Source organism: Protopterus annectens, chromosome 9.part0 (genome assembly GCF_019279795.1).
Source record: "Protopterus annectens isolate FY-2018-M chromosome 9.part0, PAN1.0, whole genome shotgun sequence".
In the NCBI taxonomy this organism is placed as follows: Eukaryota; Metazoa; Chordata; order Ceratodontiformes; family Protopteridae; genus Protopterus; species Protopterus annectens.
Window position 1 is genome coordinate 907,513,256 of NC_056743.1, and position 27,279 is coordinate 907,540,534.

General features: G+C 44.6%; 1 protein-coding gene across 8 annotated transcripts in view; it reads right to left on the minus strand.

Moving 5' to 3' along the window:
* Window positions 1-13,732: 13,732 nt before the first annotated feature.
* Window positions 13,733-27,279, minus strand: part of NACA (nascent polypeptide associated complex subunit alpha) — a 464,777-nt gene continuing 451,230 nt past the window's right edge. For all 8 annotated transcript variants that reach the window (XM_044083639.1, XM_044083638.1, XM_044083636.1 and 5 more), the window contains one exon: window positions 13,733-13,856. In XM_044083639.1, the coding sequence (XP_043939574.1) occupies window positions 13,842-13,856 (15 nt within the window). In that variant the 3' untranslated portion in view covers window positions 13,733-13,841. The remainder of the gene's footprint in view (window positions 13,857-27,279) is intronic.

Below are 27,279 nucleotides of genomic sequence, written 5' to 3' on the forward strand. Positions count from 1 at the left end.
ACATTAATGGATTGTACATTTCACACCCTGGCATTCGGGTCTGGACAGACAGGTACATGGAGGATGGGGTTCATTTGTATGAAGATGGTATGCAGGTTTTTATAAAGAATTACAAGCTGGTTTAGTACTGAAGGGCCTACATTTAGAGTAGTGTGAGATGTGCTTGGCGGAAGGGAAGAATATTTCTCCCTTCTGTGGCGGAAGGCAGAAAGGGTAAGGGAGGCCAAGGTAAGTTTGGGGGGGGGGTCTCAGTACTCTTTAGCTGGACTTTGCACAGGCCAGGCAGCCCTGAGGGACTGTTGCTAGGGGCCTTATCAGCCCAGCAATGGCTCCTTGGCAGAAGCAGCCCACAGGAATTGTAAAGAATTGTGAAAAAAGTTATGATGTGGGTATGATGACTCAGAAGGGCCGGATATCGATAGTGCTGTCTGTTGTCCTATAGGTTTACGGCAGTGCTGTGATATAAGGAATGGCCTCCCTGACATTCCTGTCTTGCGCACATCTCAAAATAATTGGCTTCTATTAGAAAAGGTCACTGGCAGTAATTGGCAATAAACACATGGCTGAGGCCATTTAATCCACCTGATGCCATTGTGTTTTTATTAAATATGGAACTTTGATTTAAGCCTGATTTACTAAATATGCAACTCAGATGCAGATGATATGGCAGTGATGCAAAAGGATTTAAGTGTAGTGAACAGGTTTAATGAATGTTGTGCATTGGCATTGATACAGAATTATTAAAGATGAAAAATTATGTACAATATGCTGAACTGATTATATAAATGTGCTACATAAGTTAACATCCTGTGTTGCATCAATGGTCAATTTAAGGTGTATGACAATGTAAGGTCAGTGTTTTGCTATTTTAGTAAAGGCAGGTAGAGCTGTACCAATCATGGACAAATTGTAGGCAGAGGCCTGGTTGCAGAATCTATGGGCAGAACATGCTCCTTGGAAGCCAAGGCCTGCAGAGCAGCCCTGGACCCAACAGACAAGCTAATAACAGTAGCTTGTGTAGCGGTGGATGGAGCCAATAGCATGTCGATCTCCGAAAGGGTTTCGACTGAGGCCTCAGTCACCAGATCAGAAAAAGAAGGGGACTGCGAAAGCACCTCACCTTGTTCAATAATAACAAGCCTGGAGGAAGAAGCAACCTAAGCTTTTGATTCTTTCGCTTAGGTAGATCGGATTCAGTACAACTGACAGATGCCATGGAAGGACAGCGAGAAGATTGTTGGCTAAGGAACTTGGTGAGAAATTCTGTACTACGCCCAACTGTTCTAGTACTGAAACGCGAACAAAACTTACAAACAAAAACATCATGATCTGGGCCTAGGCAAATAAAGTACAGTTTTGTACCTACCATAAATGTAGATGTTCGAGTGCTAATACAGCTGCAGTCATAACAGATGGGTTTTCCTGCCGTCAGGCGGGTCCTCGGTCAGCCGAATTCCAAAGTCTAGGTCCGGCGTCAGTTGTCGTCGCTTCCTCCCTGACGTCAGTGCGACAGGGGTATAAAAGATCCAGCCGACGCCATTTTCTTCAGTTTTTCTTGCCCCAGATGTCAGGTGCCCCCAGAAGGAAGGCAATACATAAAATTATGTAATAATGCAATGCAATATAATCAAAAAACAGTAGTTGCAAGCAAATACACCATAAAAGAATACCCCTAGAGGGGAAGGAGGGAGGGAAACCTGGACTGCAGCTGTATTAGCACTCTAACATCTACATTTATGGTAGGTACAAAACTGTACTATGTTCATCGTGCATACAGCTGCAGTCATAACAGATGGGTAGAATCCCAAAGCTAAAAAAGGGGTGGTAGGCACTAGGTGGAACTAGCAGGAGCCAGGATGCCCTGCAAGACTGCAGTGGCAAAGCCTGCTCTAGATTTGGAGTATAATGGTAGGTGATAGCGCTTGGAGAAGGTATGTACGGAACTCCAAGTGGCTGCTTCCAAACTATCTTTGGTAGGAACCCCTCTGAGGAAAGCTGCAGAGGTAGCTGTGGCCCTTGTGGAGTGAGATCTGATGCCTGCAGGTACAGATTTACCATGAAAAGAGTAACAAAAGCGTATGCAGTGGGCTATCCACTTTGAGATTGTCTGTTTGGAAATAGGCTTCCCTTGAGCTCCTGCAGCATAGGACACAGAGTTGCTCTGATTTTCTGAAAGGCTTTGTTCTGTCCAAATAATAATGCAGCTGTGTGAATGTCCAAGGAATGTAGCAGTCTTTCCCCTTTGTTTTGAGGATTAGGGTAGAAGGTAGGTAAGTGGATAGCCTGATTCAAGGCTACCCTGGATACTACCTTTGGCATAAAGGACGGATTGGTTCGTAAGGTAACACTGTCCTGATGGAAAATGATGAAAGGCTGCACAGCCATGAGGGCTTGTAGTTCCAAAACCCTGCGAGCTGAAGTGATTGCCAGGAGGAAGGCTGTTTTCCAAGACAAGTATTGCAGTTCTGTTGAAGCAGCTGGCTCAAAAGGAGGCACGGTCAGGTTTTCTAGTATGAAGTTGAGGTCCCAAGCAGGTACTGGTTGTTTCCTTGGGGGTTTTATATTCTTAGCCCCTCTGAGGAACTGTCTTAAGAGGGAGTGAGAGAATAAAGGAGGATCAGTGTTGTATTCTGCAGAAATGGCTGAGGCATGGATTTTGATGGAGGAGAATGAAAGTCCATTGCTTAGCATCTCAGCTAGGTACTGTAATATTTGGGGTAAATTCAGTATTCCAGGATTCTGACCCTTTTTCTCATTCCAGGCACAAAACAGTTTCCATTTTGCAGAGTAGGCTTTTCTTGTAGAAGGTCTTCTGGCCTCCAAAATGACATCCTGCACCTCCTTGGAGAGTAGGGCCTGTTGTGAATTTAAGGAATCTTCCATGCGGCTAGATTGAGTGTTTTCAGCTGGCTGTGTAGAGTTTTGAAGTTGTGCTGAGTCAGTAGAAGAGGCATTAGAGGCATGATCCATGGTGGGGAATGTGTCAGGCTTTTCAGGAGTGGGTACCAGTGTTGTTTTGGCCAGTCTAGAGCAATGAGAATCATCTTTGGTCGGTCTGCTCTGGTTTTTAATAGAACTTTGGGCAGCAGAGGGAGAGGTGGAAAGGCATAAACTGTCATTGTTGCCCAACTGAAGGAGAGTGCGTCCACCTTCCAGGCCTGTGGATGAAAGATCCTTGAGCAGAATTTTGCCAATTGGTGATTTCTGTGAGAGGCAAAGAGATCTATGTCTGGCCTTCCCCATGCTTGAGTTATCCTTGTGAAAACTTGAGGGTGCAACTTCCATTCATGTGGATCTGTCATATTTCTGCTTAGGTTGTCTGCCAGTGTGTTTTCCCTGCCTGGCAGGTACTGTGCTTGGAGCTCGATTTGTAATTCCAAAGAGACATGGCTTGCCTGCATAGGGGGTATGAATGGGTACCTCCCTGTTTATGTACCACATTACTGTGGTGTTGTCCGTCCTTATCAATAGCTGGCCTGGATGCAGTAGGTCTTTGAAAGCTATAATAGCATTTATTACTGCTAGCATTTCCTTCTGATTGATGTGTAGGTGCTTTTCTTTTTGGGACCATTTGCCCTGAATGCACCGATCTGTCATGTGCGCCCCCCAGGTGTAGTCCGAGGCGTCTGTTGTGATGATTTGATTTGCTTGAGACTTGCAGAATGGGAGACCTGTGTTTCTTTGGCATGCTTGAGCCCACCACAGAAATTCCTTTTGAAGACATGGAATTAGTGGTATTATTGTTTCCAAACTGTGGCTGTGTTGAGACCATAGGTTTTTTAGGTACCACTGAAGTTTCCTCATATGCAGCTTTGCACATGGGATTAGTAGGATGCAAGATGCCATGAATCCCAGAGCCTGCAGGATTTTCCTTGCAGTCAGCCTGGTGAAAGTTGCCAGTTTTCTGAAGTATTGAGTTAGTTGCCCTTGTTTCTCTGGCATGAGGTAGGCCATCTGGGTGTTTGTATCCAAGCTGGCACCCAGGAAAATTATTGTTTGAGAGGGTATTAGTCTTGATTTCTTTTTGTTGACTGTGTATCCCAAAGAATTCAACAACATTTTTACAAACGCCAGATGTTTCATAAGTATATGCTTGCTGTCTGCTTGGATCAGGCAGTCGTCCAGATATGGGTATATTTGTATCCCTTGAAGTCTGCAGTAGGCGATTACTGATGCCAGGCATTTCGTGAACACTCTGGGCGCAGTAGATAAGCCAAAGGGCAATGCAAAGAATTGATAATGGGTTGAACCTGCAAGAAATCTGAGGTATCTTCTGCAATCTTGTCTGACTGGGACATGCAGGTATGCCTCCTTAAGGTCCAATGTTACCAGCCAAGACTCCTTGCCCAGCATGGGAAGAAGCTGCTGTAATGTGAGCATCTTGAATTTTGGCACGAGTAAAAAAAGTGTTTAGGATGGATAGGTCCAAAATAGGTCTCCAATCTTTTCCCTTCCTTGGTACCAGGAATAGTCTGGAATAAAAACCTTGACCCTGTTCTTGTACAGGTACCTCTTGAATAGCTTTCATGTCCTGTGGAGCTTATTTTTTAGTATTCATGGCTGATTTAGACTTAGTGAAAGCCTTGATGGAAAAATAAGAGGAAGGCCTGTAGACACCTTGAGAGGTGGCAGGTCTATCTAAACTGAGTTTCACCGCCAATAGTGGCTTCGGTATCTGTAGTCAGGGTGTGGGCCGAAGAGCCTGCGACCTCAGGCACAGAAGACACCGCCAATGAAGTGTGGTCGGTAGTCGGGGGCTGCGTAGGTGCCTCACTGAGAATCGGACCACCTGTAGTCGGTTTTGGCGTGGTGTCGGTAGAAGTCACGGACCTCGTATGTCGGTCCTTATCTTTGCGTCTTTTACTTAAAACTGGAGTCGGAGTATCTGACGACATAATGTAATTAAATTTTTTGCCAAAATAGTGTTGGGCGAACTCCGCCCGACGCTTAATAGTGCATTTGTTGAATGTAGCACAAAAACGACAGGCCGAGACGTCGTGGTCTGGGCCTAGGCAAGGAATGCAACGGGAATGAAAATACTTATGCAGTATTTGCTTCCCACAAGAAATGCAATTATTAACTTTGTCTGACATCGGTCTGAGGCAAGAAAAGTTTCCCCAATGGGGTACTTAGACTTCGGTTGAAAAACATTCGTAATCTTAGGAGCTGGCCGACCGGCACTTGCGAACTGCTTTTGCTTCGGGCACCGCGCAACAAGAAAGACTGAAGAAAATGGCGTCGGCTGGATCTTTTATACCCCTGTCGCACTGACGTCAGGGAGGAAGCGACGACAACTGACGCCGGTCCTAGACTTTGGAATTCGGCCGACCGAGGACCCGCCTGAAGGCAGGAAAACCCAATCTGTTATATGACTGCAGCTGTATGCACGATGAACATCACAAAAGTAATGAAAGTCTCTGTATGGGATCTGCTTTCCACAACGGAGGCAGTTGTTTACTTTTATCTGACTTGAGCAAATGAAAGAACAAGTTCCCCAATGGGGTACTTATCTTGCCAGATGTCACTTCTCTTTGGTGTGGACTGCCCGGTGCATTTTAATACAGCTTCAGGCTCCGCGGCAAGAAAATACTGGTATCACAAAGCAGGCCAGCTACCTATATACGCGAACATACAGACATCAGCCAAGATGTCTGCCAGTCTGGAGCCGGAAAATACTTTCTCTGGTAGTCAGGCCAGCTGTGGGTTTCAAGGCAGGAAGTCCTAACAGTCAGGACTGCAATAGTGAAATACGAAGATCATCCACAACTCCTGCAGCCTGAGATGTGCTGCAACTACTACCTTGCATTTGGTAAACACCCAGGAGGCTGTGATGTGATCAAAAGGTGGTGCTCTGAATTGAAAATGCCTCTTCTGCCAAAAGCAAAGGAACCTCCTAGATTGCATGGTTATTTTTAGTGGTAGTAAGGTCTACTAAGCACATCCTGTGGAGGAAGTCTGTGAATGGGCTCCAGCCCCAAGCCGGAAGGTGCCAGATCTGACTGTTTAAACAGTTTAGGGACTGGACCCACTGTTCCTGCAAGATGCAGCAAACTCTTCCTTTCCAAATTTCTTTTTCATTAGAGTTCTCACTTTCATTTCTTCCCTCTCTTTTGACTTCTCTCCTTTTAACTTTTGCACCATTTTCTTGGCTGAAGAGGAACCCAAGAGGGAGGAGGCAGACTCTCCCCATAGCGGCAGGAAGAAGGCCTTGATGACCAAATTTAGACAGTCAATCCGAAAAGGCCAGCAGCCCAAATGACGCACAAACTTCTTGGAAATGGGCAGCCCCTAGACAATAAATGCATTTCATATGCAGATCTTCAGTGGGAATTGTGACAACAAATGGAGCACTTTCTGAATCTTTGAGCCTCCAGCCATGCTATAACAGAAAAAACAACATGAAAGAACTCCAAGCAGTTCACTAACCAAGCAAAAGATACCAAGCTTAACTATAGAGAAGAAAAAAAAATTAACTAGAAAGAAGCTGGGACCACCTACACTAACAATTTCAAACACAGACACCTAATACTAATAGAATATCTATGTGAAAGTTCACTTAACTGACAAAATCTTGGTGAAAAACTACAACACTATACTGAGTCCTGGAGACCATGTCTAGGTAATACAAGTGTCAAAATCAGGATAGATGGGAACTATGGGTACAGGAGGAGCCTGAGCCTTGGATCCAAAAGTCTAAGAGTTACCGGCATCAGATTCGGTGGGATCATGTATACCCAATAGTTGAGATGGATGGAAAAGACATTGGATACACGCATGGTTTAACTAGCATCTCTTCCCCTTCTGATTTCTGTTGTAACTAACCCCCCCATAGCCTTGTACTCCCTTTAGGATAGGACACTCCAGCTTCAGAAACAATATATAAAAAATTAACTGCAGCCACATAAGCTGCTCTTAAGGGTGCTGTTATAGTGGCGCACATTAATGCGCAAGTTGAAAAATGTTTATAAGGTTCACTCACTCAACTAAGCATTGTTAACTGCACTATGGCTATCTAGGCAATCTGAATATAAAACAATCACAGTAATAACAGTAATGATGACCAAGAACCACAAAACTGCAGCTGCTCTTCAGTTGCTATTTTCTGCCTCACCCCTACCTTATTTTATTTTTTCCATCAAACCTCATGGTACCAGACTGACCAGTGTGTCCCATCATCCACATTGGGTCTACCAGCCATTTTACTACCCCCTGTACTCCTATGGTATTTGCTGGTGCTGGTAATGGATCTTAATGGCATCTTAAGGGTCAGCCATCCGTGATTCTGTTGGGGGGGGGGTGTCTTTTTCTATGTTCTTTCTATTCTTTCCCTGCCCCCCCATGCTCAATAATTATGTCAAAGGGCTAAGTACAGTTGTGTACACTTACCATAAATGTAGAAGTTCGAGTGTATTCACTGTTGCAGTCATTACATTTTGGTAATCTGCTGGCAGGTTGCCCTCAGTTGGCCTGAATTCCAAAGTCTTGGGTCCTGCGTCGGTTGCTGTCTCCTCTTCCATGACGTCAGGTCGTCAGGGGTATAAAACATGCAGCCAATGCCATTTTCTTTAGTTTTTCTTGCCCCAGATGTCAGGTGCCCCCAAAAAGGTAGCAAAAATACATATATAAAAAATATATATACATGCATCAATACAAACTTTACCTTCATCTACAAGCAAATACACCACATAGGTTGTAGATGATTGAGAAGGAAAGATAAACTCCAGAATGCAAGGGGGATGGCGGGCAGGTAACCTGGACCGCAACAGTGAATACACTCGAACATCTACATTTATGGTAAGTGTACACAACTGTACTTATGTTCTTCGTGTTTCGCTGTTGCAGTCATTACATTTGGGTAGAATCCCAAAGCTATGGATGGGAGGCTGGAGCTAAACAGCATTAGGTGTGGCTACAAGGCCCTGCAGAACTGCAGTGGCAAAGTCTGCCCTGGACTTAAGAATAGAGAGGCAAATGTTGTAAAGGTGTGGACAGAACTCCACGTAGCAGCCTCTAGAATGTCTTTGGTTGGTACTCCTCTGAGAAAGGCTGCTGAAGTAGCTGCAGCTCTGGTGGAATGAGACCTAATGCCCTTGGGCACAGGTTTGCCATGGTGTAAGTAGCAGAAACGAATGCAGTGGCTTATCCACTTTGAAATAGTCTGCTTTGAAATCGCCTTTCCTTCTGATCTTGCAGCATATGTCACTAGTAATTGCTCAGTTTTTCTTTGAGCTTTAGTCCTGCTCAAGTAGAATCTTAGCTGTCTGTGTACGTCCAAGGAATGTAGAATTCTCTCCCCCTTGTTCTGCAGATTTGGATAAAAGGTTAGCAGATGAATAGTTTGGTTAAGAGCCACACTGAAAACCACCTTAGGCATAAATGAAGGACTGGTCCTCAGACACCCTTGTCTGGGTAAAATATGATAAAAGGCTCCACAGCCATGATGGCCTGTAGCTCTGAGACTCTTCTTGCTGAAGTAATTGCTAGTAGCAGAGCTGTTGTCCATAAGAACTTTATATCAGCAGTAGCAGCTGGTTCAAATGGAGGCAGGGTGCGCTTTTCCAACACATAATTGAGGTCCCATGTAGGTATTGGTGATCTTCTAGGTGGCCTTACATTTACGGCTCCTCTACGATACTGCTTTAGTAAAGCATGAGCAAAGATTGGTGGCTCTGTATTGTAATGAGCCGAAAGGTAGAGGCATGGATTTTAATTGATGAGAAAGATGGGCTTTTGTCAAGCATCTCAGTCAAATATTGTAATATCTGAGGAATATTTGGTTCTGCTGTATCAGTTCCTTGTGCTTGATTCCAAGCACAGAATCTCTTCCATTTATCAACATAAGATTTTCTAGTACTAGGCCTTCTGGCTTCCAAAATAACACCCATCACAGCTTTACTGAGAGGTGTTGTTTGTATAACTACATGATCAGCCATGCTGCCAGGTTCAGTGTCTGAAGTTGATTGTGCAGGATCTGACTGTTTTGCTTGGACAGTAGTTGAGGTCTTTGAGGTAAGGTCCAAGCTGGGTATTGAGACAAGTTCCTTAGGATTGGGTACCAATACTGGCAGGGCCAGTCCGGGGCAATTAGTATCATCTTTGGTTTCTCTTGTCTGACTTTTAGTAGCACCCTGGGAAGAAGAGGCAGAGGAGGAAAGGCGTAAACTGATAGGTTTTTCCAACTGAAGGATAGGGCATCCACTTTCCATGCTTGTCTGTGATAAGTCTTTGGACATAATCTTTTCAAATGATAATTTTGAGAAGAGGCAAAGAGATCTATGTCCGGCCTCCCCCATTTCTTTGTTATCATGCTGAAGACTTGTGGATCTAGTTTCCACTTGTGAGGGTCCATAAGGTTTCTGCTTAAGTCGTCTGCCAGAGTATTTTGTTTTCCTGGCAGGAATTGAGCTTGAAGATGTATTTGATAAGTCAAAGCTGTGTCCCACAGTGCCATGGCTAATCTGCAAAGGGGGTATGAGTGCGTGCCCCCCCTGCTTGTTTATATACCACATAACCGTGGTGTTGTCTGTCTTTATCAGTAGTTGTCCTGGATGAATTAAGTCCTTGAAGGCTGTCAGGACATTTTGAACAGCTAGCATCTCTTTTTGGTTGATATGTAGATGCATTTGTTTTGGGGTCCATATGCCCTGAATGCATCTTCCCACCATGTGGGCCCCCCATGCATAATCTGATGAGTCTGTTGTTAAGGTTTGGCCGGCAGGGGGTAGAGTGAAGGCCCATCCCATGTTTTGGTGACATGCCTTGGCCCACCATAGAAACGTCTGTTGTAGGCAGGGAATGAGAGGAATCATTGTCTCCAGACTGTGACAATGTTGACTCCATAAGCTTTTTAGGTACCATTGAAGTTTCCTCATATGCAGTCTTGCATATGGAATCAGTAGGATGCAGGATGCCATGAAGCCCAAAGCCTGCAGAGTTTGTCTTGCAGATAAGTGGGTTGTTTTTGTTGCCATCAGTTTGAAGTAAGTAGTCAGTTGCCTTTGTTTGTCTGGCATGAGGTAAGCCATCTGGGCAGTTGTATTCAAGCTTGCACCCAGGAATGTTATCTTTTGAGAGGATACCAGCTGTGATTTATTTTTGTTTATTGTGTACCCTAGGCATGTTAGAAGCCTCTTCACAAACGCCAGGTGTTGAAGAATTCCTTTTTCTCTGCTTGAATGAGACAGTCATCCAAGTAAGGATATATTTGCATACTTCTTTGTCTGCAAAAAAGCAATTACTGGTGCCAGGCACTTTGTAAAGACCCTGGGCGCAGTAGATAAGCTAAAGGGCAGTGCAGAGAATTGGTAATGCAGTAAGCCAGCCTTGAATATGAGGTATCTTCTGCACGATTCCCTTATTGGGATATGCAAGTATGCCTCTTAGGTCTAATGTCACCAGCCAAGCATTTTTGCCCAGCATGGGCAGAAGCTGCTGCAAAGTCAGCATTTTAAATTTTGGAATGTCCAGGTATGTGTTCAAAATTGATAAATCCAGTACTGGCAGCCAGGCCTTGTCCTTTCTGGGTACTAAGAACAGTCGAGTAAAAACCTTGTCCTTTTTCCTGTGCTGGTACTGGCTGAATGGCCCCCATATCCATGAGGGACATAACCTGTTTCTGTGCCTCGGCCCATCGATTTTCCGGCAGATCCGGCCAATCGTTTGCCACTGGCAGAGTATGGAAATGGAATCTGTATCCCTGTGATACTATGTTTAGTACCCACTTATCCTGGGTTATTAACTGCCAATTTTGAGCAAAAAGTGCTAATTTTCTCCCTAAGGGTGCTGTCAAAAGGTAAGTGCTTGGTGAAGGCAAAGAGGAAGTCATTGGGACTGTTTTCTGTAGGTTTGCGCTTTATCTCCTCCAGATTTGGAGGTAGAAGCACCCCATTGCTTTGACCTGTACGAATCTTGTGCCTGGTATCTGGAACCCTTTGAGTGTCTGGATTTGCCCCTTTGAGCTCTGACAGACACAGGAAAGGACCAATTTTTAGTGGACCAGTGTCTACTGAATCTTGGTGGCTGCACTTGTAAGAAGTCTTTTACAGTTTGCATAGACTTAGCTTTGTCTTCCATTTTCTTTAAAACCTCTTCTGCCTTAATACCAAACAGAGTATCATGCTGTGAAGGTGCATCCAGTAATTCAGCTTTAACATGATCAGGAAAATGTTGCTCTTTTAGCCAGGCATGCCTCCTAATCACAGATCCAGTAACTGCGGCCCTGCAGGAGGCCTCTAAGGAATCAAAACCACATTGCAAAGTATGGTTTCCAACTTGTTAAGCTGCATGCAATAATTCCTGCAATTCTTTATTTTCGGCACATTCAGAAATCAACATAATTTTCTGTTTCAGCAATCCCATAACATGTTGTTGATACTTGAGCATATGAAACTGGCAGTTTAAGGCCCTAACAGCCAAGGTTGCAGATGTATAAACCTTCTTTCCCCATCTATCCAGTGCCCTTGAATCTCTGTCAGAGGGCGTAGGATTTTTTGCTGTTGAGGCCTTAACTCCCTTTGGACCCTGTGAAATAGTTTCAGGATCAGCAGGAGGGTTTCTAAAAAATTTGTGAGAGTCAGGGACCCTGTAATATCTGTCAGGCTTGCTGGGAGCCGGAGGTAAGGAGGTCTGGGGTCAAGCTTGACTCTGAAAACACATCATCCACAATGACTAAAACAGGGGGAATGGCTAAAGGCCTGTGCTGAGGGAGAAGGAACTCTCCGAGCCTCTTTTCTGATTCTCAGAAATCTTGACTCTCCCAGTGAAAATGCTCCCTCAAAGTATGCAAACTTTCTCCAAATTAATAATCCTCAGGAGGTGATGCAGATGGGATAGACTCTGCTGCATCAGAATCCTCATAGGGAGGTATAGATAATTCCTGATCAGAAGAGGAATCAGAAGAAATAGAAACCTGATCTGAAGATTCATAATCAGTGTCTTGCCTAGGCCTCATCAGGAGGGGGACGGGAACCCCTGATCAAGGTAATAAGGTCTTCAGCCATTTTGGTCATCTGTTTTTAGGCACGTGACTCATGCGTCGTTTTTTTTTAGCTTTAGAAGTTGCTTTTGTCTTTGGTTTTGCAGCTGTTGTCGGTTTGACATAAAAATTTTGAGGCCTGAATACACCCTCAGAAGCCAGTGTCTGCTCAGCGGCTCCGGACCCATCCGAAGGAGATACATCCGTGGGTCCAATACTTTGAGTATTTCGCGGCGTGCCGGACTCCACGTGGGTCTCTGTAGGGGCCAGCGACTCGAAAGTAGCAGGTATCAGGGGCTGCGAAAGCGCCTCACTGAGTACTGGCGAACCAGAAACTGGCTTAGGAGAAGCTTCATCATCGGTTTTGGACCTTGACTGTCTGTCTCTGTCCTTTTCTTTGCGTTTTTTATGTAATCCGGTAGTCGGATTGCTATCCAACGACATTTCTGGGTAGTTAAATCTGTTTCCAAAATACTATGAGGCAAAAATATACCAACGCTTAATGGTGCGTTCGTTAAATCTAGCACAAAACCGACAGCCAGGCACATTGTGATCAGGGCCTAGGCAAGGAACACAGTATAAATGGAAATCCGTATGAGGTATTTGCTTCCCACAACTAATACAATTATTAACTTTTAATGACATCGGTATGGAGCAAGAAAAAAGTTTGCCCAACGGGGTACTTAGCTTCAGTGCGGACTTTGGTTCTGAAACTCAAACTCGAATATTTCAGGAGTCGGCCGACCGACACTTGCGAAATGCCTCTGCTTCGGGCACCGTGCGGCAAGAAAGACTAAAGAAAATGGCATCAGCTGCATGTTTTATACCCCTGATGACCTGACGTCATGGAAGAAAAGACAGCAACTGACGCAGGACCCAAGACTTGGGAATTCAGGCCGACTGAGGGCAACCTGCCAGCAGATTACCGAAATGTAATGACTGCAACAGTGAAACATGAAGAACATCTTCACCTCTGTAGTCCTTGCCTCCCCTTAGGGAGAGTCATTGATTAGCACCCTCCTTTCCAGGATGGACATGCTCATACCTCCTCTGCCATGCCATCAGGTGCCTGTGCTGGGTTGGCTGGGCTGTAATTAGGACTTTATCCCCCTCCCCCATGCCACCGTAGTGGTCATATGAAAATTTTAAGCAACTGTGACATACAATTCAAGCTTATCTTTTCAACATGCCTACCACAGCACTCTGGGGACAGTACAAAAATTACTTTGTGCCACTGTATCAGTGGCAGTTCAACAGATAAATGCTTAATAGTTTAACAATAAAAATAATAATAAAAAAGACCCTTTCATTCTGAACACAGGTTACGTGCCCCCATCCACTTCAGTATTCCTTTAAACTAAAATGCCATTAAAAACCTCAGGGTTCACTACTCACTGTTTAATTACATTGTACTACCAGTGCTTGTTCCATGCACAAATAACTGGTTTTGTAATGAGTGCCAAATATAAATTTCCTATCCTTTTTGTTCAGCACACACAGAAGTTGGCAAGAGGAGCAATGACCAATACTTCAATGCCTGATGACATGCAGCTACCACGGCAGCTTCTGTGCAGCAGTCTAACTCAGACTCCAAAGTGGCAGCACAAGTTACAGGAAGATAAATTAATTACTATATAGCTTGTTTCTTAGCCAAACTATTGGCACAGCATGCTAATTCAAGGTACAGAGGAATTCAGATTAACTGCTTAAATCAGTACACTTGCTCTGTTAGGACACGCAGGAATAAAACATTTGTAAGACTTTTCACCAAGTAAACCACAATTTTATTAAACTCCATACAAATGATAGAAATGTTAATCTGCTAGATGTTCAACTTTCCAAACCAATCATTCCAGCCTCAGGAAGACTACATCGTCAGTTCCTATAAAATAAATAAAAAAAAAAAAATTAGAATATAACTATAGAAGCCTAAACACTGTCAACATCATGGTAGCTGGTGAAAAGACTTTGTGGGTTGGGCATACATTAAAACACATCTCATTTCCTACTTTGACAAATGGAGATAAAACCTCGACAACCTAACAGAAAAGCAAGACTATTCATTTGTCCACTGAAGTTCTGCTCAATTCTAGAAGGGCCCCAAGAAACTCTACTCAAACTCACTGACTTAGAACTTAAACAGAAAATGCGATAACAGAAAAACAAATACAATTTCCTAGAACAGATTTCCTTGTGATGACATTACTATTACGTTTACAGTATATAAAATGTTATTTCCATTCATGTGCCAGTCGGCCATTGATATAACACTAACAGACTGAACAGCAACTGCTTTAATCTCTCCAGACTTCTCAAACGTGATAAAATGCTTTCAACTGAACAATTAAAGCAGCTTTTTGCTTTACATGTACAATTAAAAGCTTTTTCTAATATTTAAATTGCATAATCTCAGTACTGAATGCCACAAAATCAGTAGTGAAATTTAAGATACTTTATGTCTTTTGCATTTCTAATACCATGACAGGAATGGACCCCCTTCCTAAGTCAAAGTATGACTAAAGTTCATGAAATTAGTATTGTTTCAATCTCTGATGTTAGCTAGAAGTACTCTTTGCAGTATCCTCAATGTGCCCAGTAATAACCCTTGTGTCACTGCTATGTGGTACATGCAATGAAGGCCAAAGAAGTTGTTTTACAGTTGAGGAACTATTAAGTGCATTTGGTACTGGAGTTGTGAAGGAGTCTTAAGGATACAACACACTGCTCCTTATCACCTATTACAAATAAAAAATGGAAAGCATTTTGTTGAATGTTCAAATGCACACAATGAATTTGCAGAAGAAATTATTGGTTAGTATACAAACAATGGCTGGTTATACAGTTTCTTATAGACGTTTGAACTAAAAGGTTGTCACTATAATGGAAATCTTGGCCAGACCTACACATTATAAAATTGGCCTAAATCCAGCTCCATACAATCTGGACTACTTCAAACCAGTCTTTACCACAAGGCTTATATCTAAATACTATACAAAGCAGGTAGCAGCAAGCAATAAGCCAAACAGCCATAAAGGAATCCAACTTCAAAGATCAAACACAAACTAAAGTTGTATACCAACTTAATGCAACTGCAGATACTTGTGTGTTGACTGTGCTAAACTTCTGGAACTTCTGCTGCCGAAGGCCTGAAGTCTGCCTCAACTACTACAGCTTTTCAACCTTCTCTACCTTCTATGCCAAGAGGGATTCCCTCCCACCTGGATATCAACACATCTGTGGTAAAAGAAAGCCACACACTTCTACAGTCTTCATCTCTTTCTTGCCTTTGCAATCAAAAGGGGAGTCAGAAGCCAGCTCATTCACACCTAGGCAGCAAATGCTCCCAGGAATGGCAGCCCGAAGGGACCCCAAGACTTTCTCTCCATACACTTAATCAAAACCACGATGGGTGCCTTGTAGGATTAGGAGGGGGAAACAGGGGAACTGGCTATTCAACCCAATGATGGCAACAGTCAAGAAAAAGAGGACCGGTGGAAGGTAAACATTAAGGCATAAATTTACAAATATGACAAGCTCCTACACAACTGTGCTATGTTCACTGTACTGCTCACTACTGTAGCAGTGCTAACCTATTGGAAGATTCCCCAATATTTACAGGACAGCCAAGGTCCAGATTGTAAAATCCCTTGCAGGATGGCTGTGGCAAATCTTGGCTCTGGAAGCCATAACTGATTTACAGTGCTTGGAGAAGGTGTGAGCTACGAGTTGATACCGCTTAAGACGACTATGGCAACTGCTGTTGCCCTTGCAGAGTGGTTTCACATCCTACTAGAGTCCTGACATACAAAGAATAAGGGAAAGCAGTGGGCTAAACACTTCGATATGGTTTGTTTTGAGAGAGTCTTGCCCTCTTTCCTTTGCAAAGGCTACAAATAACTGATCTGTTTTCCTTACTTCTCTGATCCCCCTAATAAACACAGTTACCTACGCACATCTGAGATGTGCTGTATCCTTTCCCCTTTGTTCTGTGGAGTAGGCAAGAAAACTGACATATATGGCTTGTTTTAAAACAGACCTCTGTCACCACCTTAGGAAAGGAGATGGGTGGTTGCATAGGGTTAATCTTTCCTCGTGGAAAGTGAGAGTTGTTCGTAAACAGGAACCTCCTGTATAATGTTCTGGCCATTGGGACAACTTTCCAAGTAACTGTGGGGTGCTGTCAATATGGTAAGATAATTTTCAACACAGTTTAGGTCCCATGGAGAGGAGATTATTAGGTGGCCTTAAGTACTGAACACTTTTACAGACTGTTTTAGGGAGGATGCCATGGCAGGCAAGCAGACAGACATGAGATGCATGAAATTTCAAAAGCACAAGATAACCCTGACTTCTAAAGTTCTGACATATATTTAAGAACTGTGGACACTGACGATTAGTTAGGGTTCAGGGTCTCTCTGGCACAAAAAGGGAGAATCTTTTCTGCTTTCACTAGTACACTCTCATTGTGTTTGGTCTCCTAGTTTCCCTCATAATTGCAAGCATGTCTTCTGTTAACATATTCCTAAAGAGAATGACTACTAGATGTCATTAGCTTTTGAGTGTTTATGCTGGGATACGGCAGCGCAGTCAGTGTTGTTGCCTCACAGCAACAGGTTCTCTGGTTCGATTCTCAGCTGGGTGCCTTCAGTGCATGTACTACCTGCATTCAAGTGGGTTTTCTCTGGATGCTCTGGTTTTCTCCCACATTCCAAAGACATGCTTCTGGAGCATTTTTCCCAGGCCTCCCTGGAAAATGGGCTCTGTCCCAGTCAGACTTTCCAGGTAAACAAATGTTAAATAAATAAAATAATTTGTTTTTGGATAAGAGGCTCATGCACTGGAGGTAGTGGGATAGTTTCCATCCATACCATGCACCTTATGAGAAACAGTGTGGCTAAGCTGAAAGGAGGGTTATGAGAGATTCTTTTCACCTGTCCTATCTTGTTAGCTACCCTGAGGAGAACAGAGATGTAAGGAACATAAAGGAACAGACCCACCCAACTGATTGAGAAGGTATCTGGTGCCCAGACCCATGTATTTGTGGTGCTAGTGCAAAATTTGTTCAACTCCTGAAGAAGCAAAAGGATGTACTTCTAGCAAATTTTATCTCGTGACCAAATCCAGAAATACCTTTTCTGTTCAAATATCCATTCACTAAAGTTTTCCTGTCCTGTTCAACTGATTTGCAAAGATGTTTTCTTGGAATACAATGCCAGATGCCATGAAAATCAATCTCTAATCCTGGGCCTGGTATCAATAATCTACAGTCAGTCTTCCACCCAGCTTGTGGATGTACCACACAGCTGCTGTGTTGTCCCTTGGCAATATGCAGGATCCCCACTTGCCGAGCCTGTCTGAAAGCCTCTATGGCTTTAACTAGACACGGCTTTGGTGATGAAGTGCCTTTTCCTGAGTTTTGCTACACTGAATTTTGGGTTTTCCTGAGCTATATCTGAAATGTGTGTGGTCAGTGTCCAGATACCCAAAAGCTCAGCTGGAATGACATCCCTTGACTGAGGCTCACTGATGGCATTGACCATAAAAAAAGAAGTTATGTACTCACCATAACGTTCTATGCGAGTTGTTCCATCTTGCCTTCATTCTTCACGGATGGGTTCGGAGCCGATACTCGGCTCCGACACGGTCGACTAGCAAGCTCAAAGTTTTCCAGTAGCTCGAGACTCAACCCCTTATCCCACAATGCACTGCTGGAATTACCTCAGACCTTGTTTGCTGCATACCATATAGAAATAGAATAATTATTCTGCCTAGGAATGAAGACACATTGAAAAACCAGGATGAAGACAGCCTCCAGGTCAACTGCCAGCCAGGAGGGGGAAGGAGGGAGGGACGTGAGAATGAAGGCGAGATGGAACAACTCACATGGAACGTTATGGTGAGTACATAACTTCTTTATGTGAAGTTGTTCAATCTCGCCGTTCATTCTTCACTGATGGGTAGCTACCCTAGCACCCTGATCTTAGGTGGCTCAAGGAAGTACACTCTTCAGAACCGTAGAACCAAATGAAGCCCTGTCCCAGAAGCCTTATCCACTTTGTAATGAGTTATAAAAGTGTGAGGTTTAGACCATGTGGCTGCTGCACAGATGTTGTTCAATGGTAATTTGGCTTGAAAGGCTGAAGAGGTAGAAAATGCTCTGGTTGAATGAGCCTTCACCTTACTAGACAAGGGCATGTTATGACAAGAATAGGTGTATGATACAATCCGACAGCCACTTAGAGTTGTTTTGGCAACTGGTTTACCTTTCCTGGCCTCAGAAAAAGATGCAAAAAGCTGATCTGATTTCCTAATGTCTTTAGTTCTGTCTAAATAAAATCTAAGTTGTCTGTGAGTTTGTGCAACTTATATTCCAATTTGTTAGTGTGATTAGGGAAGAAAACGGGCAACTCAATGACTTGCTTGATGTTAATCTCAGAACATACTTTAGGCACAAAGGATGGATTTGGCCTGAAAGATACTCTATCAGCATGAAAGACTATATAAGGAGGCTTGATGGATAGGGCTTGGAGCTCTGACACTCTGCGGGCTGAAGTGATAGCTACTAGGAAGAGTTTTCCATGATAGAAATTTTAGTTCACAAGATGATGCAGGCTCAAAAGGAGGAAAAATGATGCGAGATAACAAAATTCAAATTCCAGGGAGAATAAGGAGTCTTCACTGGAGGCCTCATGTGAAAGGAACCGTTTAGAAAAGCCTTAGACAATTGGTGAGCCATAATATTCAATCCATCGATCCCCATATGAAAATTAGATATAGCAGCTAGTTGTACCCGCACCGTAGCAGCCGCTGCTCCTTTGTTGAGGATTTCTGTTAAAAATTGTAAAATAGAAGGCAATGGCGCGTGGTAAGGGTCAATGTTATGGGAGGAAGCCCACATGGAAAATCTCTTCCACTTACTACGATACAATTTTCTAGTGGAAGGCTTATGGGAAGCCAATAAAATTTGACTAGTGTCATGGGAAAGATTACAAAGCCTTGCTATGCGGGGAATTGGAGCAGCCAAGCGGTTAGCTTCAGTGTCTGCAATGATGGATAAAGACCCCCTGACAGATGTGTCAATAAGTCCGGAACTGGGTCCAGGATCCATGGGTCTTCCAGAATGTGACGGTAAAGAAACGGAAACCAAATCTGCCAAGGCCAATGAGTGGCTATAAGGATGATTGTCTGTTCCAGCGACTTTGCTTTCTGTAAAAATATGGGTATCAGAGGAATTGGGGGAAATGCATAGAGGAGACCCAGGGGCCAATCGTGGACAAGAGCATCCCTCGAGGTGGGACTCGGGGCACAATAGCTTCTGCATTTGTTGCTGATATGACTGGCAAACAGGTCGCAGGAAGGCTGGCCCATTTTGCGGAAAATCCTGTCCATAATCTCTTGTTTGAGGGACCATTCGTGGGGCAATAAAATTGCCTTGTTCAGTCTGTCCGCTATGACGTTGGATTTGCCCGGGATGTGCATTGCTAACAGAAAGCGCTGGGATGACACTGCCCACTGCCATACTCTGAGGGCTTCTCGGCAAAGGGGTTAAGACTTGGTCCCGCCTTGCTTGTTCAGGTATCAGACCACTGATTTGTCCGTCTGTATTGCAACTGTCCCTAGAGGAAGAGAGTCCTGAAAGTATTGCAATGTTAGAAGTACTGTTCTCATCTCCAGGACACTTGATATGCAGATGTGATTCTTGATCTGTCCATTTGCCTTGGGCAGTCTTTCCCTGAAAAAGCACCCCCCCCCCAAAAATCAGGGAAGCGTCCGTGGTCACAGTGGCAACTGGAGGGGGTAAGCATGAAGGGATGTCCTATCGTGACATGGAGACGTCAACCACCACTGAAGATCACTCTTGCATGAATTCGTTATCAGGATCGTGTGATTCACTGGAAGTTCTTGGTAAGACCACTGCATGAATAGAAGCCATTGTAGGAACCTCATAAGCATCCTTGCTAACGGGATTGCCAAAATTGCTGCTGCCATCGATCCTAATACTTTCAATACCTCTGCAGCTGGTGCTCTGTTCTTTGATATCAAGGACATGATGGGTTGGCGAAGAGTACAAACCCCTTCTAATGGAAGATGAAAAGTGGTGGTTGACGTGTCTAAATCTGTCCCTATAAAAACAATATTCTGCGATGGCAACAAGGCAGACTTTTCGAAGTTAACTGTAATGCCTAGCCGACTGCAGTGTGTCAGAGTAGCCTCTCTCGCTTGAAGAAGTTGATGCCTGGTGGTGGAGGTAAGGAGGCAATTGTCCAAGTATGGGAACACCTGGAATTCTAGATGCATTAGGTGGGCCCCGTGACTACTGCCATGCACTTGGTGAACACTCTGGGGGCTGTAGTGCGATCAAAGGGCAGAGCTCGGAATTGATGATGATTGGCTCCCAGCCGGAAATGCAGCTGATCTCCGGATGGCCTGGCCATCTTTATATGGTAGTACGCATCCTTGAGATCGATCGAGCACATCCAGTTGTCTTTCACTAAAAAGGGAAGTATGGACTGTAGAGTGACCATTCGGAACTTCTCTTTCCTCACAAATTGGTTGAGTCTGCTAAGATCCAAAATGGGTCTCCAGTCCCTTTTTCTTTGGAACCAAAAAGCATCTTGAGTAAGTTCCGAATCCTGTTTGGCCTGCCGGGACTGGTTGGATGACTTTTTTCTAGCAATCGGCGTACCTCTATTGTTGCTTGTTCCCTGTGACTGGGTGGAACGTCCGGGATTTTTTTGACGGGAAGGGGCTGGGTACAAAACGGTATGAAATACCCTCTGGAAATGATACTTTGTACCCAACTGTCGTTTGTTATATCTAGCCAGGCTTCTGGGTACAATGACAAGCGACCCCCGACTGTCTCCAGAGTAGGACAGCTGGGCCTCCCTTCAGGAGCGCTGGTAGGACTGACCAGAGAAGTGATCTCTGTCACCCTGGTGTTGCAGACCCCCTCTGCGGCGAGGGAGGCATCTTCCATTGTAACCCCCTCCTCTGCCTCTGGAGGGGGACTCTCCACATGTGTCTTGAAAGGCTCCTTAGGCTTTCCGGAACCACATCTTTCCTCTCCTCTGACCTTTAGGAAAGGGTCGAGTGGGTGTGGAAAAACAGACTCCGACGGCAGACAAGTCTTTCTTTCTTGTTCACACCTGGTCAAAGTCTCCTTCACCTTTGGCCCAAACAAGGATGAGCCGTCAAACGGGGTATTCGGAAAGGAAGACTTGAAGGCTTCCGCGAAGGAACAGAGTCACATCCTGGCATGCCTACGAAGAGCAATTCCTGTACCTGCAGCTCTACTCGAACCATCAGCTGCATAAGATACAAGACGCATGGACGAGTTAACTATCGAATTAAGGGTAGCAAGCTGGGTAGCAACTTTGTCAGATAAACTCGTAGCTATAGCCCCCAATTCCTTAAGGAGATCTCTCTGCAGTCTGGTAAAATGGGTCAAGTAGTTCAGTGATCCGAGTGAGAAAGTCGCTGAACTAAACATGCATTTCCCATATCTATCCATGATCCTAGATTCTCCGTTAGGAGGATGGATAGACGAAGTCTCAGACATTTCCTTTTTGGTAGCTGCCGCCACCACGATGGCATCAACAGGTACTCCCTTGGTCAAAAAGGACTTATCTACGGGGGCAGAAATAAACTTATTAGGCCTCCCAGGGACAGGCTGCATAGATTCTGGTGACTCCCACGCCCTACGAGAGACCAGATCCATACGCTCATCTTAGGGTGGAGACACCCAGGAGGTGGAAGGTTGAGACCCGAACACCTTCAGGAGAACCGACTCGTCCTCAGTAGGGCTCTTGGACTGCCAATCACCCCTCTGCCTAAGAATTTCAAGAATCTCCGCAAAGGAAATGTCCTCAGAGGGGGATCTAGGGGACCCTTCTGATTCATCCAAGTCGTTGTCTGATGTTAGGGACTCCTGTGGGGTGCCAAATGCCTCCTCTTGCATAATCTCTTCCTGGGAAATTCTGGAGAGGTCTCAGAAGAGCAGGGAGCGCCCTGTGAGGCTACCTGAGGCTCTGGGTCTCTACGCTTGGGATGACCGGAGGAAACAAACTGACACAGACACTTTAGGGGAAGAAGAGGCTAGACCTTGCAATGAAGTTTTAGGAGACAACACTCGCCTCATGGCTTCGAATGCACCACGGCTCCGATGAGAATGAGTCGACGGGTCAGGAGCCGCGATCCCCTCCAGCACCAAAGCCGTGAGCTCCGAGCCCGAGGTAGGAACAGAGCTCACCCGAAACGAAACCCCGAGAGGAAGAGTCGGCACCGACAGGTCGGTGTGGCTATCCTCCCCGGACTTCCGAGCAGATGGAGCCGACGACACTGGAGCAGGTGCCTGCTCCAAGGGATCGGCAATCATCAGGTCAGCCTCCTCCGGCTCCGAAGGTCCAGTATGGCTCCGAGGAGGAGCAGACAATTCAGGAGTAATAGTCTTTGGCTCAGACGGTTGGGTCTGAGCCAACAGCAATTTAGCTAGGCCTGGTGCCTTTAAGAGTTTCTGAACCAGCTGGTCCATATCCAGATTGGACATGCTGACAGAAGACCTGGAGGAGTGAATAGATGGAGCCGATTGGAGCAGTAGAGAGGGAGGTTTTTCGGCAACCGGTTCCAGAGCAGTGTCCTGGGTCCAAAAAGAACAGACTGTCGGCTACAAAGTAAGTGGAACCGAAGTCACAACACTTTCAGACTTTTTTCCTTTCTTTGTCCTGGATTCTGAGGAAGATTTGGATGATTTGCTGGCCCCATCCTGGTCAGACAATGCCTCTGAGAAAGGGTGTTTGATAATACCCCTCTCAATTAACTTCCTCTTCCTTTCTGCAAGCACTCAGTAGAAAAGGAGTGGCAGATACTACAGGTGCACCTCACCCAAACAGTACACACACTGCACACGGGAGTCCGTAACGGACATCTTCTGTCTGCAGTCTGGGCATTTTTTAAACCCAGACTTTGGATGCTTTTCCTTATCTTCAGACATAGCACTAACTACTACTCACAAGATCAAAAAAAGAGAAAAAAACACACTAACTATATAAAATAGTTAAAGTTAGAGAGGATTAATCTAATTCACTACAAACAGTACACACAGCCCTAAAGGGCAATTAGTAACAATAGCAATCTAATATCAAAAAGCCCAAAAGGGCAACTCTATCTAACAAGCTGTAAGAAAAAGGCCCAAGGCCAAAAGGCCGAAGGCAATCAGTAGATTTTTACTGGGAAAAAGGTGAAAAAACAGAAAACTGCTAACTAGATAATACTATATAGTTATAATAGTAAAAAATATAAAATTCAAATATAAAACTTGCTGAAAGTTGAAAACTCCCAATAATAGTCGAGAGCAACGCTGGAAACCAAGAGATCCATGCAGTGGCAAACTAGATCTGGGGTAACTCCAGCAGTTCACTGTGGGATAAGGGGTTGGGTCTCGAGCTACTGGAAAATTTTGAGCTTGCTAGTCGGCTGTGTTGGAGCCGAGGATCAGCTCCGAACCCATCAGTGAAGAATGAACGGCGAGATTGAACAACTTCACATACCTTTTTTAGATGCGATGCAATAGAGAAAGGGGCAGTACAGGAAGTTGTCAATCTGACACCATCTATTCTGCAGGTACTTCTGCAGCTTTCTCCTGTGAAGTGTTGGTGGGGTGGGGTATAAAGACTAAGGATGCCATGTATTTTAATGCCTTCAAATATGGCCTGGCTATAATTTGAGTATGCTGTTGTACTGATGTGAAACAGAGGGTCAGAAACAGAACTTTCTTCAACAGAAAAAAAGTCCTCTGGTGGTACAGAGAAAGGTTCCCAGAAACTAAGCTTGTTGGGAGTAGGTTACCTGCGATTTGGGCAGACTCACAGAGAAAGGGTACCAGACTCTGGAAGCAGGCCGCTGTGGACTGCAAAGCAGTCTGCTTCTCACAGGTGGGGGCCTGAATCAGGCAGTCATCCAGGTTAAGAATAACTACATGTGGATGCCCTCTGTTCTGCACTATGCAATTACTGCAGCCAGCAGCCAGGTGTTCTGTAAATACTCGACAGCAGACAAATCAAAAGACAAAGAAATGAACTGGCAATGAGCAATCTACTTCGAATTTCATGTACCACCTGTGCATGCTGACAACCGACATGCAGATATAGGCATCTTTCAGACCTAGAGTAACCATAAATCTCTGTGAAAAGTACAGTAGGTCCTGCAAGATTAGCATTTTGTACTCAAGCACTTGCAGAAATTTGTTTAGATATGATGGGGTCTATGATGGGCTTCCATGGACCATCTTCTGCTAGTGTAAGAAACTGTACTGAACAGAAGCCTGCATATTCTTACTCGTCTAGTGCACTCTGACTCCTTGCCTTAGGAGTTCCAACAGTTCAGGCTTTACTAAGTGTCTCCTAGTCTCAGGTTACTTGGGGGTGGGTGCCAGAGAACGTTTTTTTTTTTTTTTTTTTTTTTTTAAGGATTAACTGCAAGCTATATCCCCTCTCTCAGCATATTTAGGACCCAGTATCATGCAAGACTTTGTCACTCCTTCTTAAAGGTCCAGTCAACCCCCCCTTTTTTTCAGAGGAGGCTTAAATGAAGAAACAAAAATCAAGTGAAGGTATGTCTGAGGAGGACATGTGTTGTAGTGGGATTTAAAGGGGAGGTAGACGGAAGAGTTCTTACAAGTCATAGCTGCGCTGTGGAGACATCATCCTAACAGCCCTCAGGCTTTCCTTTTTGGACTGCTCGCCCCCCCCCCCAACTGTCTCTCTAGTGAAAGTCCCACGTTTTTTAAGGGATGATTTACACTGTTTGTAGGAGTGGGGTGTAACAGGTGTTGCACTAACTACAGTCTCCCCTTTTCCTCTGACAAGTGCTGGCAAGGGCTGTGTCCTCAGAGTACTATACTGCATGAGACACCCCACCGCTGCATTCCTACTGCCTCATTTCATGTAGTACTAGCCAACATGGTCCAGATCCAGCACTCTCCCTCATGACGGTCTTATATCTTGTCCTTGATTTGAAGTAGACGAGTCTGCTAGAACGTTAACATGCATTTGGCAGTTCACATCTCTCAAGGCCGAAGTGGCATAGGTGCAAATATTCTCCCACAACTTATCAAGTACTGTAGCTTTCCCTTTTAGTGGAAATAGGTTTCTTGGCTGGAGTTTGAGGATCTTTCGCTAGAATCAATGAATGCCACAGTGCATCCTTAACCATGTTTCTTGTAAACATATTTACAGGAGTATGATATCACAGAAGTGGACTGGCTTCCTGGGACCAGGGGGTTTAGAATCCAATTCCAAAGATGTACTGGCAAATTCATCTTCTAGGGCTTCCAGAAGTGCAGAACAGCCAAGGGGCTTTCCTGGGCAGTATTTATTGGAGTCCCACTTGAATTTCTATAACTGAGTCAGGGTGTTTCCAGGAAAAAGAAATCCTCTGGCAGAGAAGCAGAGGATAGCATGTCCCAAGTCTCTGACAAACAACAACAGGGGAAGGCATCTAGTTTGCATAAGCCTGTTTTGTAGTCTCCAGATCTGAGGAATAAGATTCCCTGAGGGGGAGTTTTCCTCTTGTTTGTTTTGCTTAGTGACCCCTGAATAAAATTAGGTACTCAAAGTTCCATCTGTGTTTTCCAGTTACATTCTTCAAGTAGATTCGATCTGACCCTTTTCATCAGATTGTTATACTTTTTACAGCTTGTGGATAATGAAAACTCGAGCTCCTTCCTTACAAATAACGTCACAGTCCTCCTCCATACCTCAGATCTTGTTTGTAGACCTTTTTGTTAATTATAAACCAAGAAAGGTACAGTTGTGTACATATACCATAAATGTAAATGTTCAAAGTGTATTCACTGTTGCAGTCATCACACTTGCGTTATCTTGCCAGGGGTAGCCCTCAGTTGGCCCGAATACCAGAGGCTTAGTATTTCTGCGTTGGCTGCTGTTGCTCCAAGACTGACGTCAGGGGTATAAAAACAGGCAGCCGATGCCATTACATCAGTTGTCCTTGCCCCAAATGTCAGGAGCCCCCAATAGGGAGCTAAGTTATGGTGGAGTAACACCACTAGTAGAAAGTAAATACCAATGGCCCTGTTAAGGGTGAGGAAGAGACAGAGAGAGTGAGAGACAAGGGGACTGGAGGGTGGGAAACCAGGACTGCAACAGTAAATACACTCGAACATCTACATTTATGGTAAGTGTGCACAACTGTACTATGTTCTTCGCGTTTCACTGTTGCATTCATCACACTTGGGTTGATTCCCAAAGCTGAGGAACGGTGGAGGCAGTCAAGAAGAGTTGGGGCTGGCTAGTATGCCCTGCAGGACTGCGGTTGCAAAGCCTGCCCTGGATTTTGAAAAGATAAGCAGGTGGTACTGCTTGGTGAAGGTATGAACAGAACTCCATGTTGCAGCTTTCCAGGATGTCCCTGGTAGGGACCCCTCTGAGAAAGGCTGTAGAGATTGAAGTTGCCCTAGTAGAATGTGTTCTGACTCCCTGTGGTGTTTGTAACAGAAATTGATCCAGTGTGCTATCCATTTGGAGATGGTTTGTTTTCAAATGTCTTTGCCCTCTGCCCCTGGTGCAAAGCTGACTAGTAAACAGAGTTCCTAAAGGGCTTAGTCCTATCTAGGTAGGCTCTGAGCTGTCTGTGCACATCTAAAGAGTGCAGGATCCTTTCCCCCTTATTTTGACGTTTAGGGAAAAAAAGTGGGCACATGAACAGATTGGTTGAGAGCTACACTGGACACCACTTTAGGCATGAAAGTTGGGTTAGTCCTGAGGGAGACCCTGTCAGCATGAAAAATGATGAAAGGCTCCACAGTCATAAGTGCTTGTAGCTCAGACACCCTTCTAGCTGAAGTGATGGCCAGAAGCAAGGTTGTTTTCCAAGAGGAATTTTAACTCTGCTGAAGCTGCAGGCTCAAAGGGGGAAAGCAAGAGCTTTTCCAATAAAAAAGTTAAGGTCCCAAGCAGGGGTAGGGGGCTCTTCTTGGTGGCCTTAAGTTGTTAGCCCCTCTCAGGAACTCAAGTCCACAGTCCGGTTCCAATACATTCCAGCTAAAAGCAAAAAAAACTCTAACCAGCAATCATCCAAAAATAGACTGCAGCCCCTGGTTTAACTCCAGGAACCTTGTTGTTGCCTCTTGTGTAGTAGCCACTGAGGACCTGATCGCTTGCCCCCCCCCCCCCCCCCAACTTGTGTGAGCAAGGAATCCTCTCACTCCAGCTAAAAGCAAAGAAAACTCTAACCAGCAATCATCAAAAATAGACTGCAGCCCCTGGTTTAACTCCAGGAACCTTGCTGTT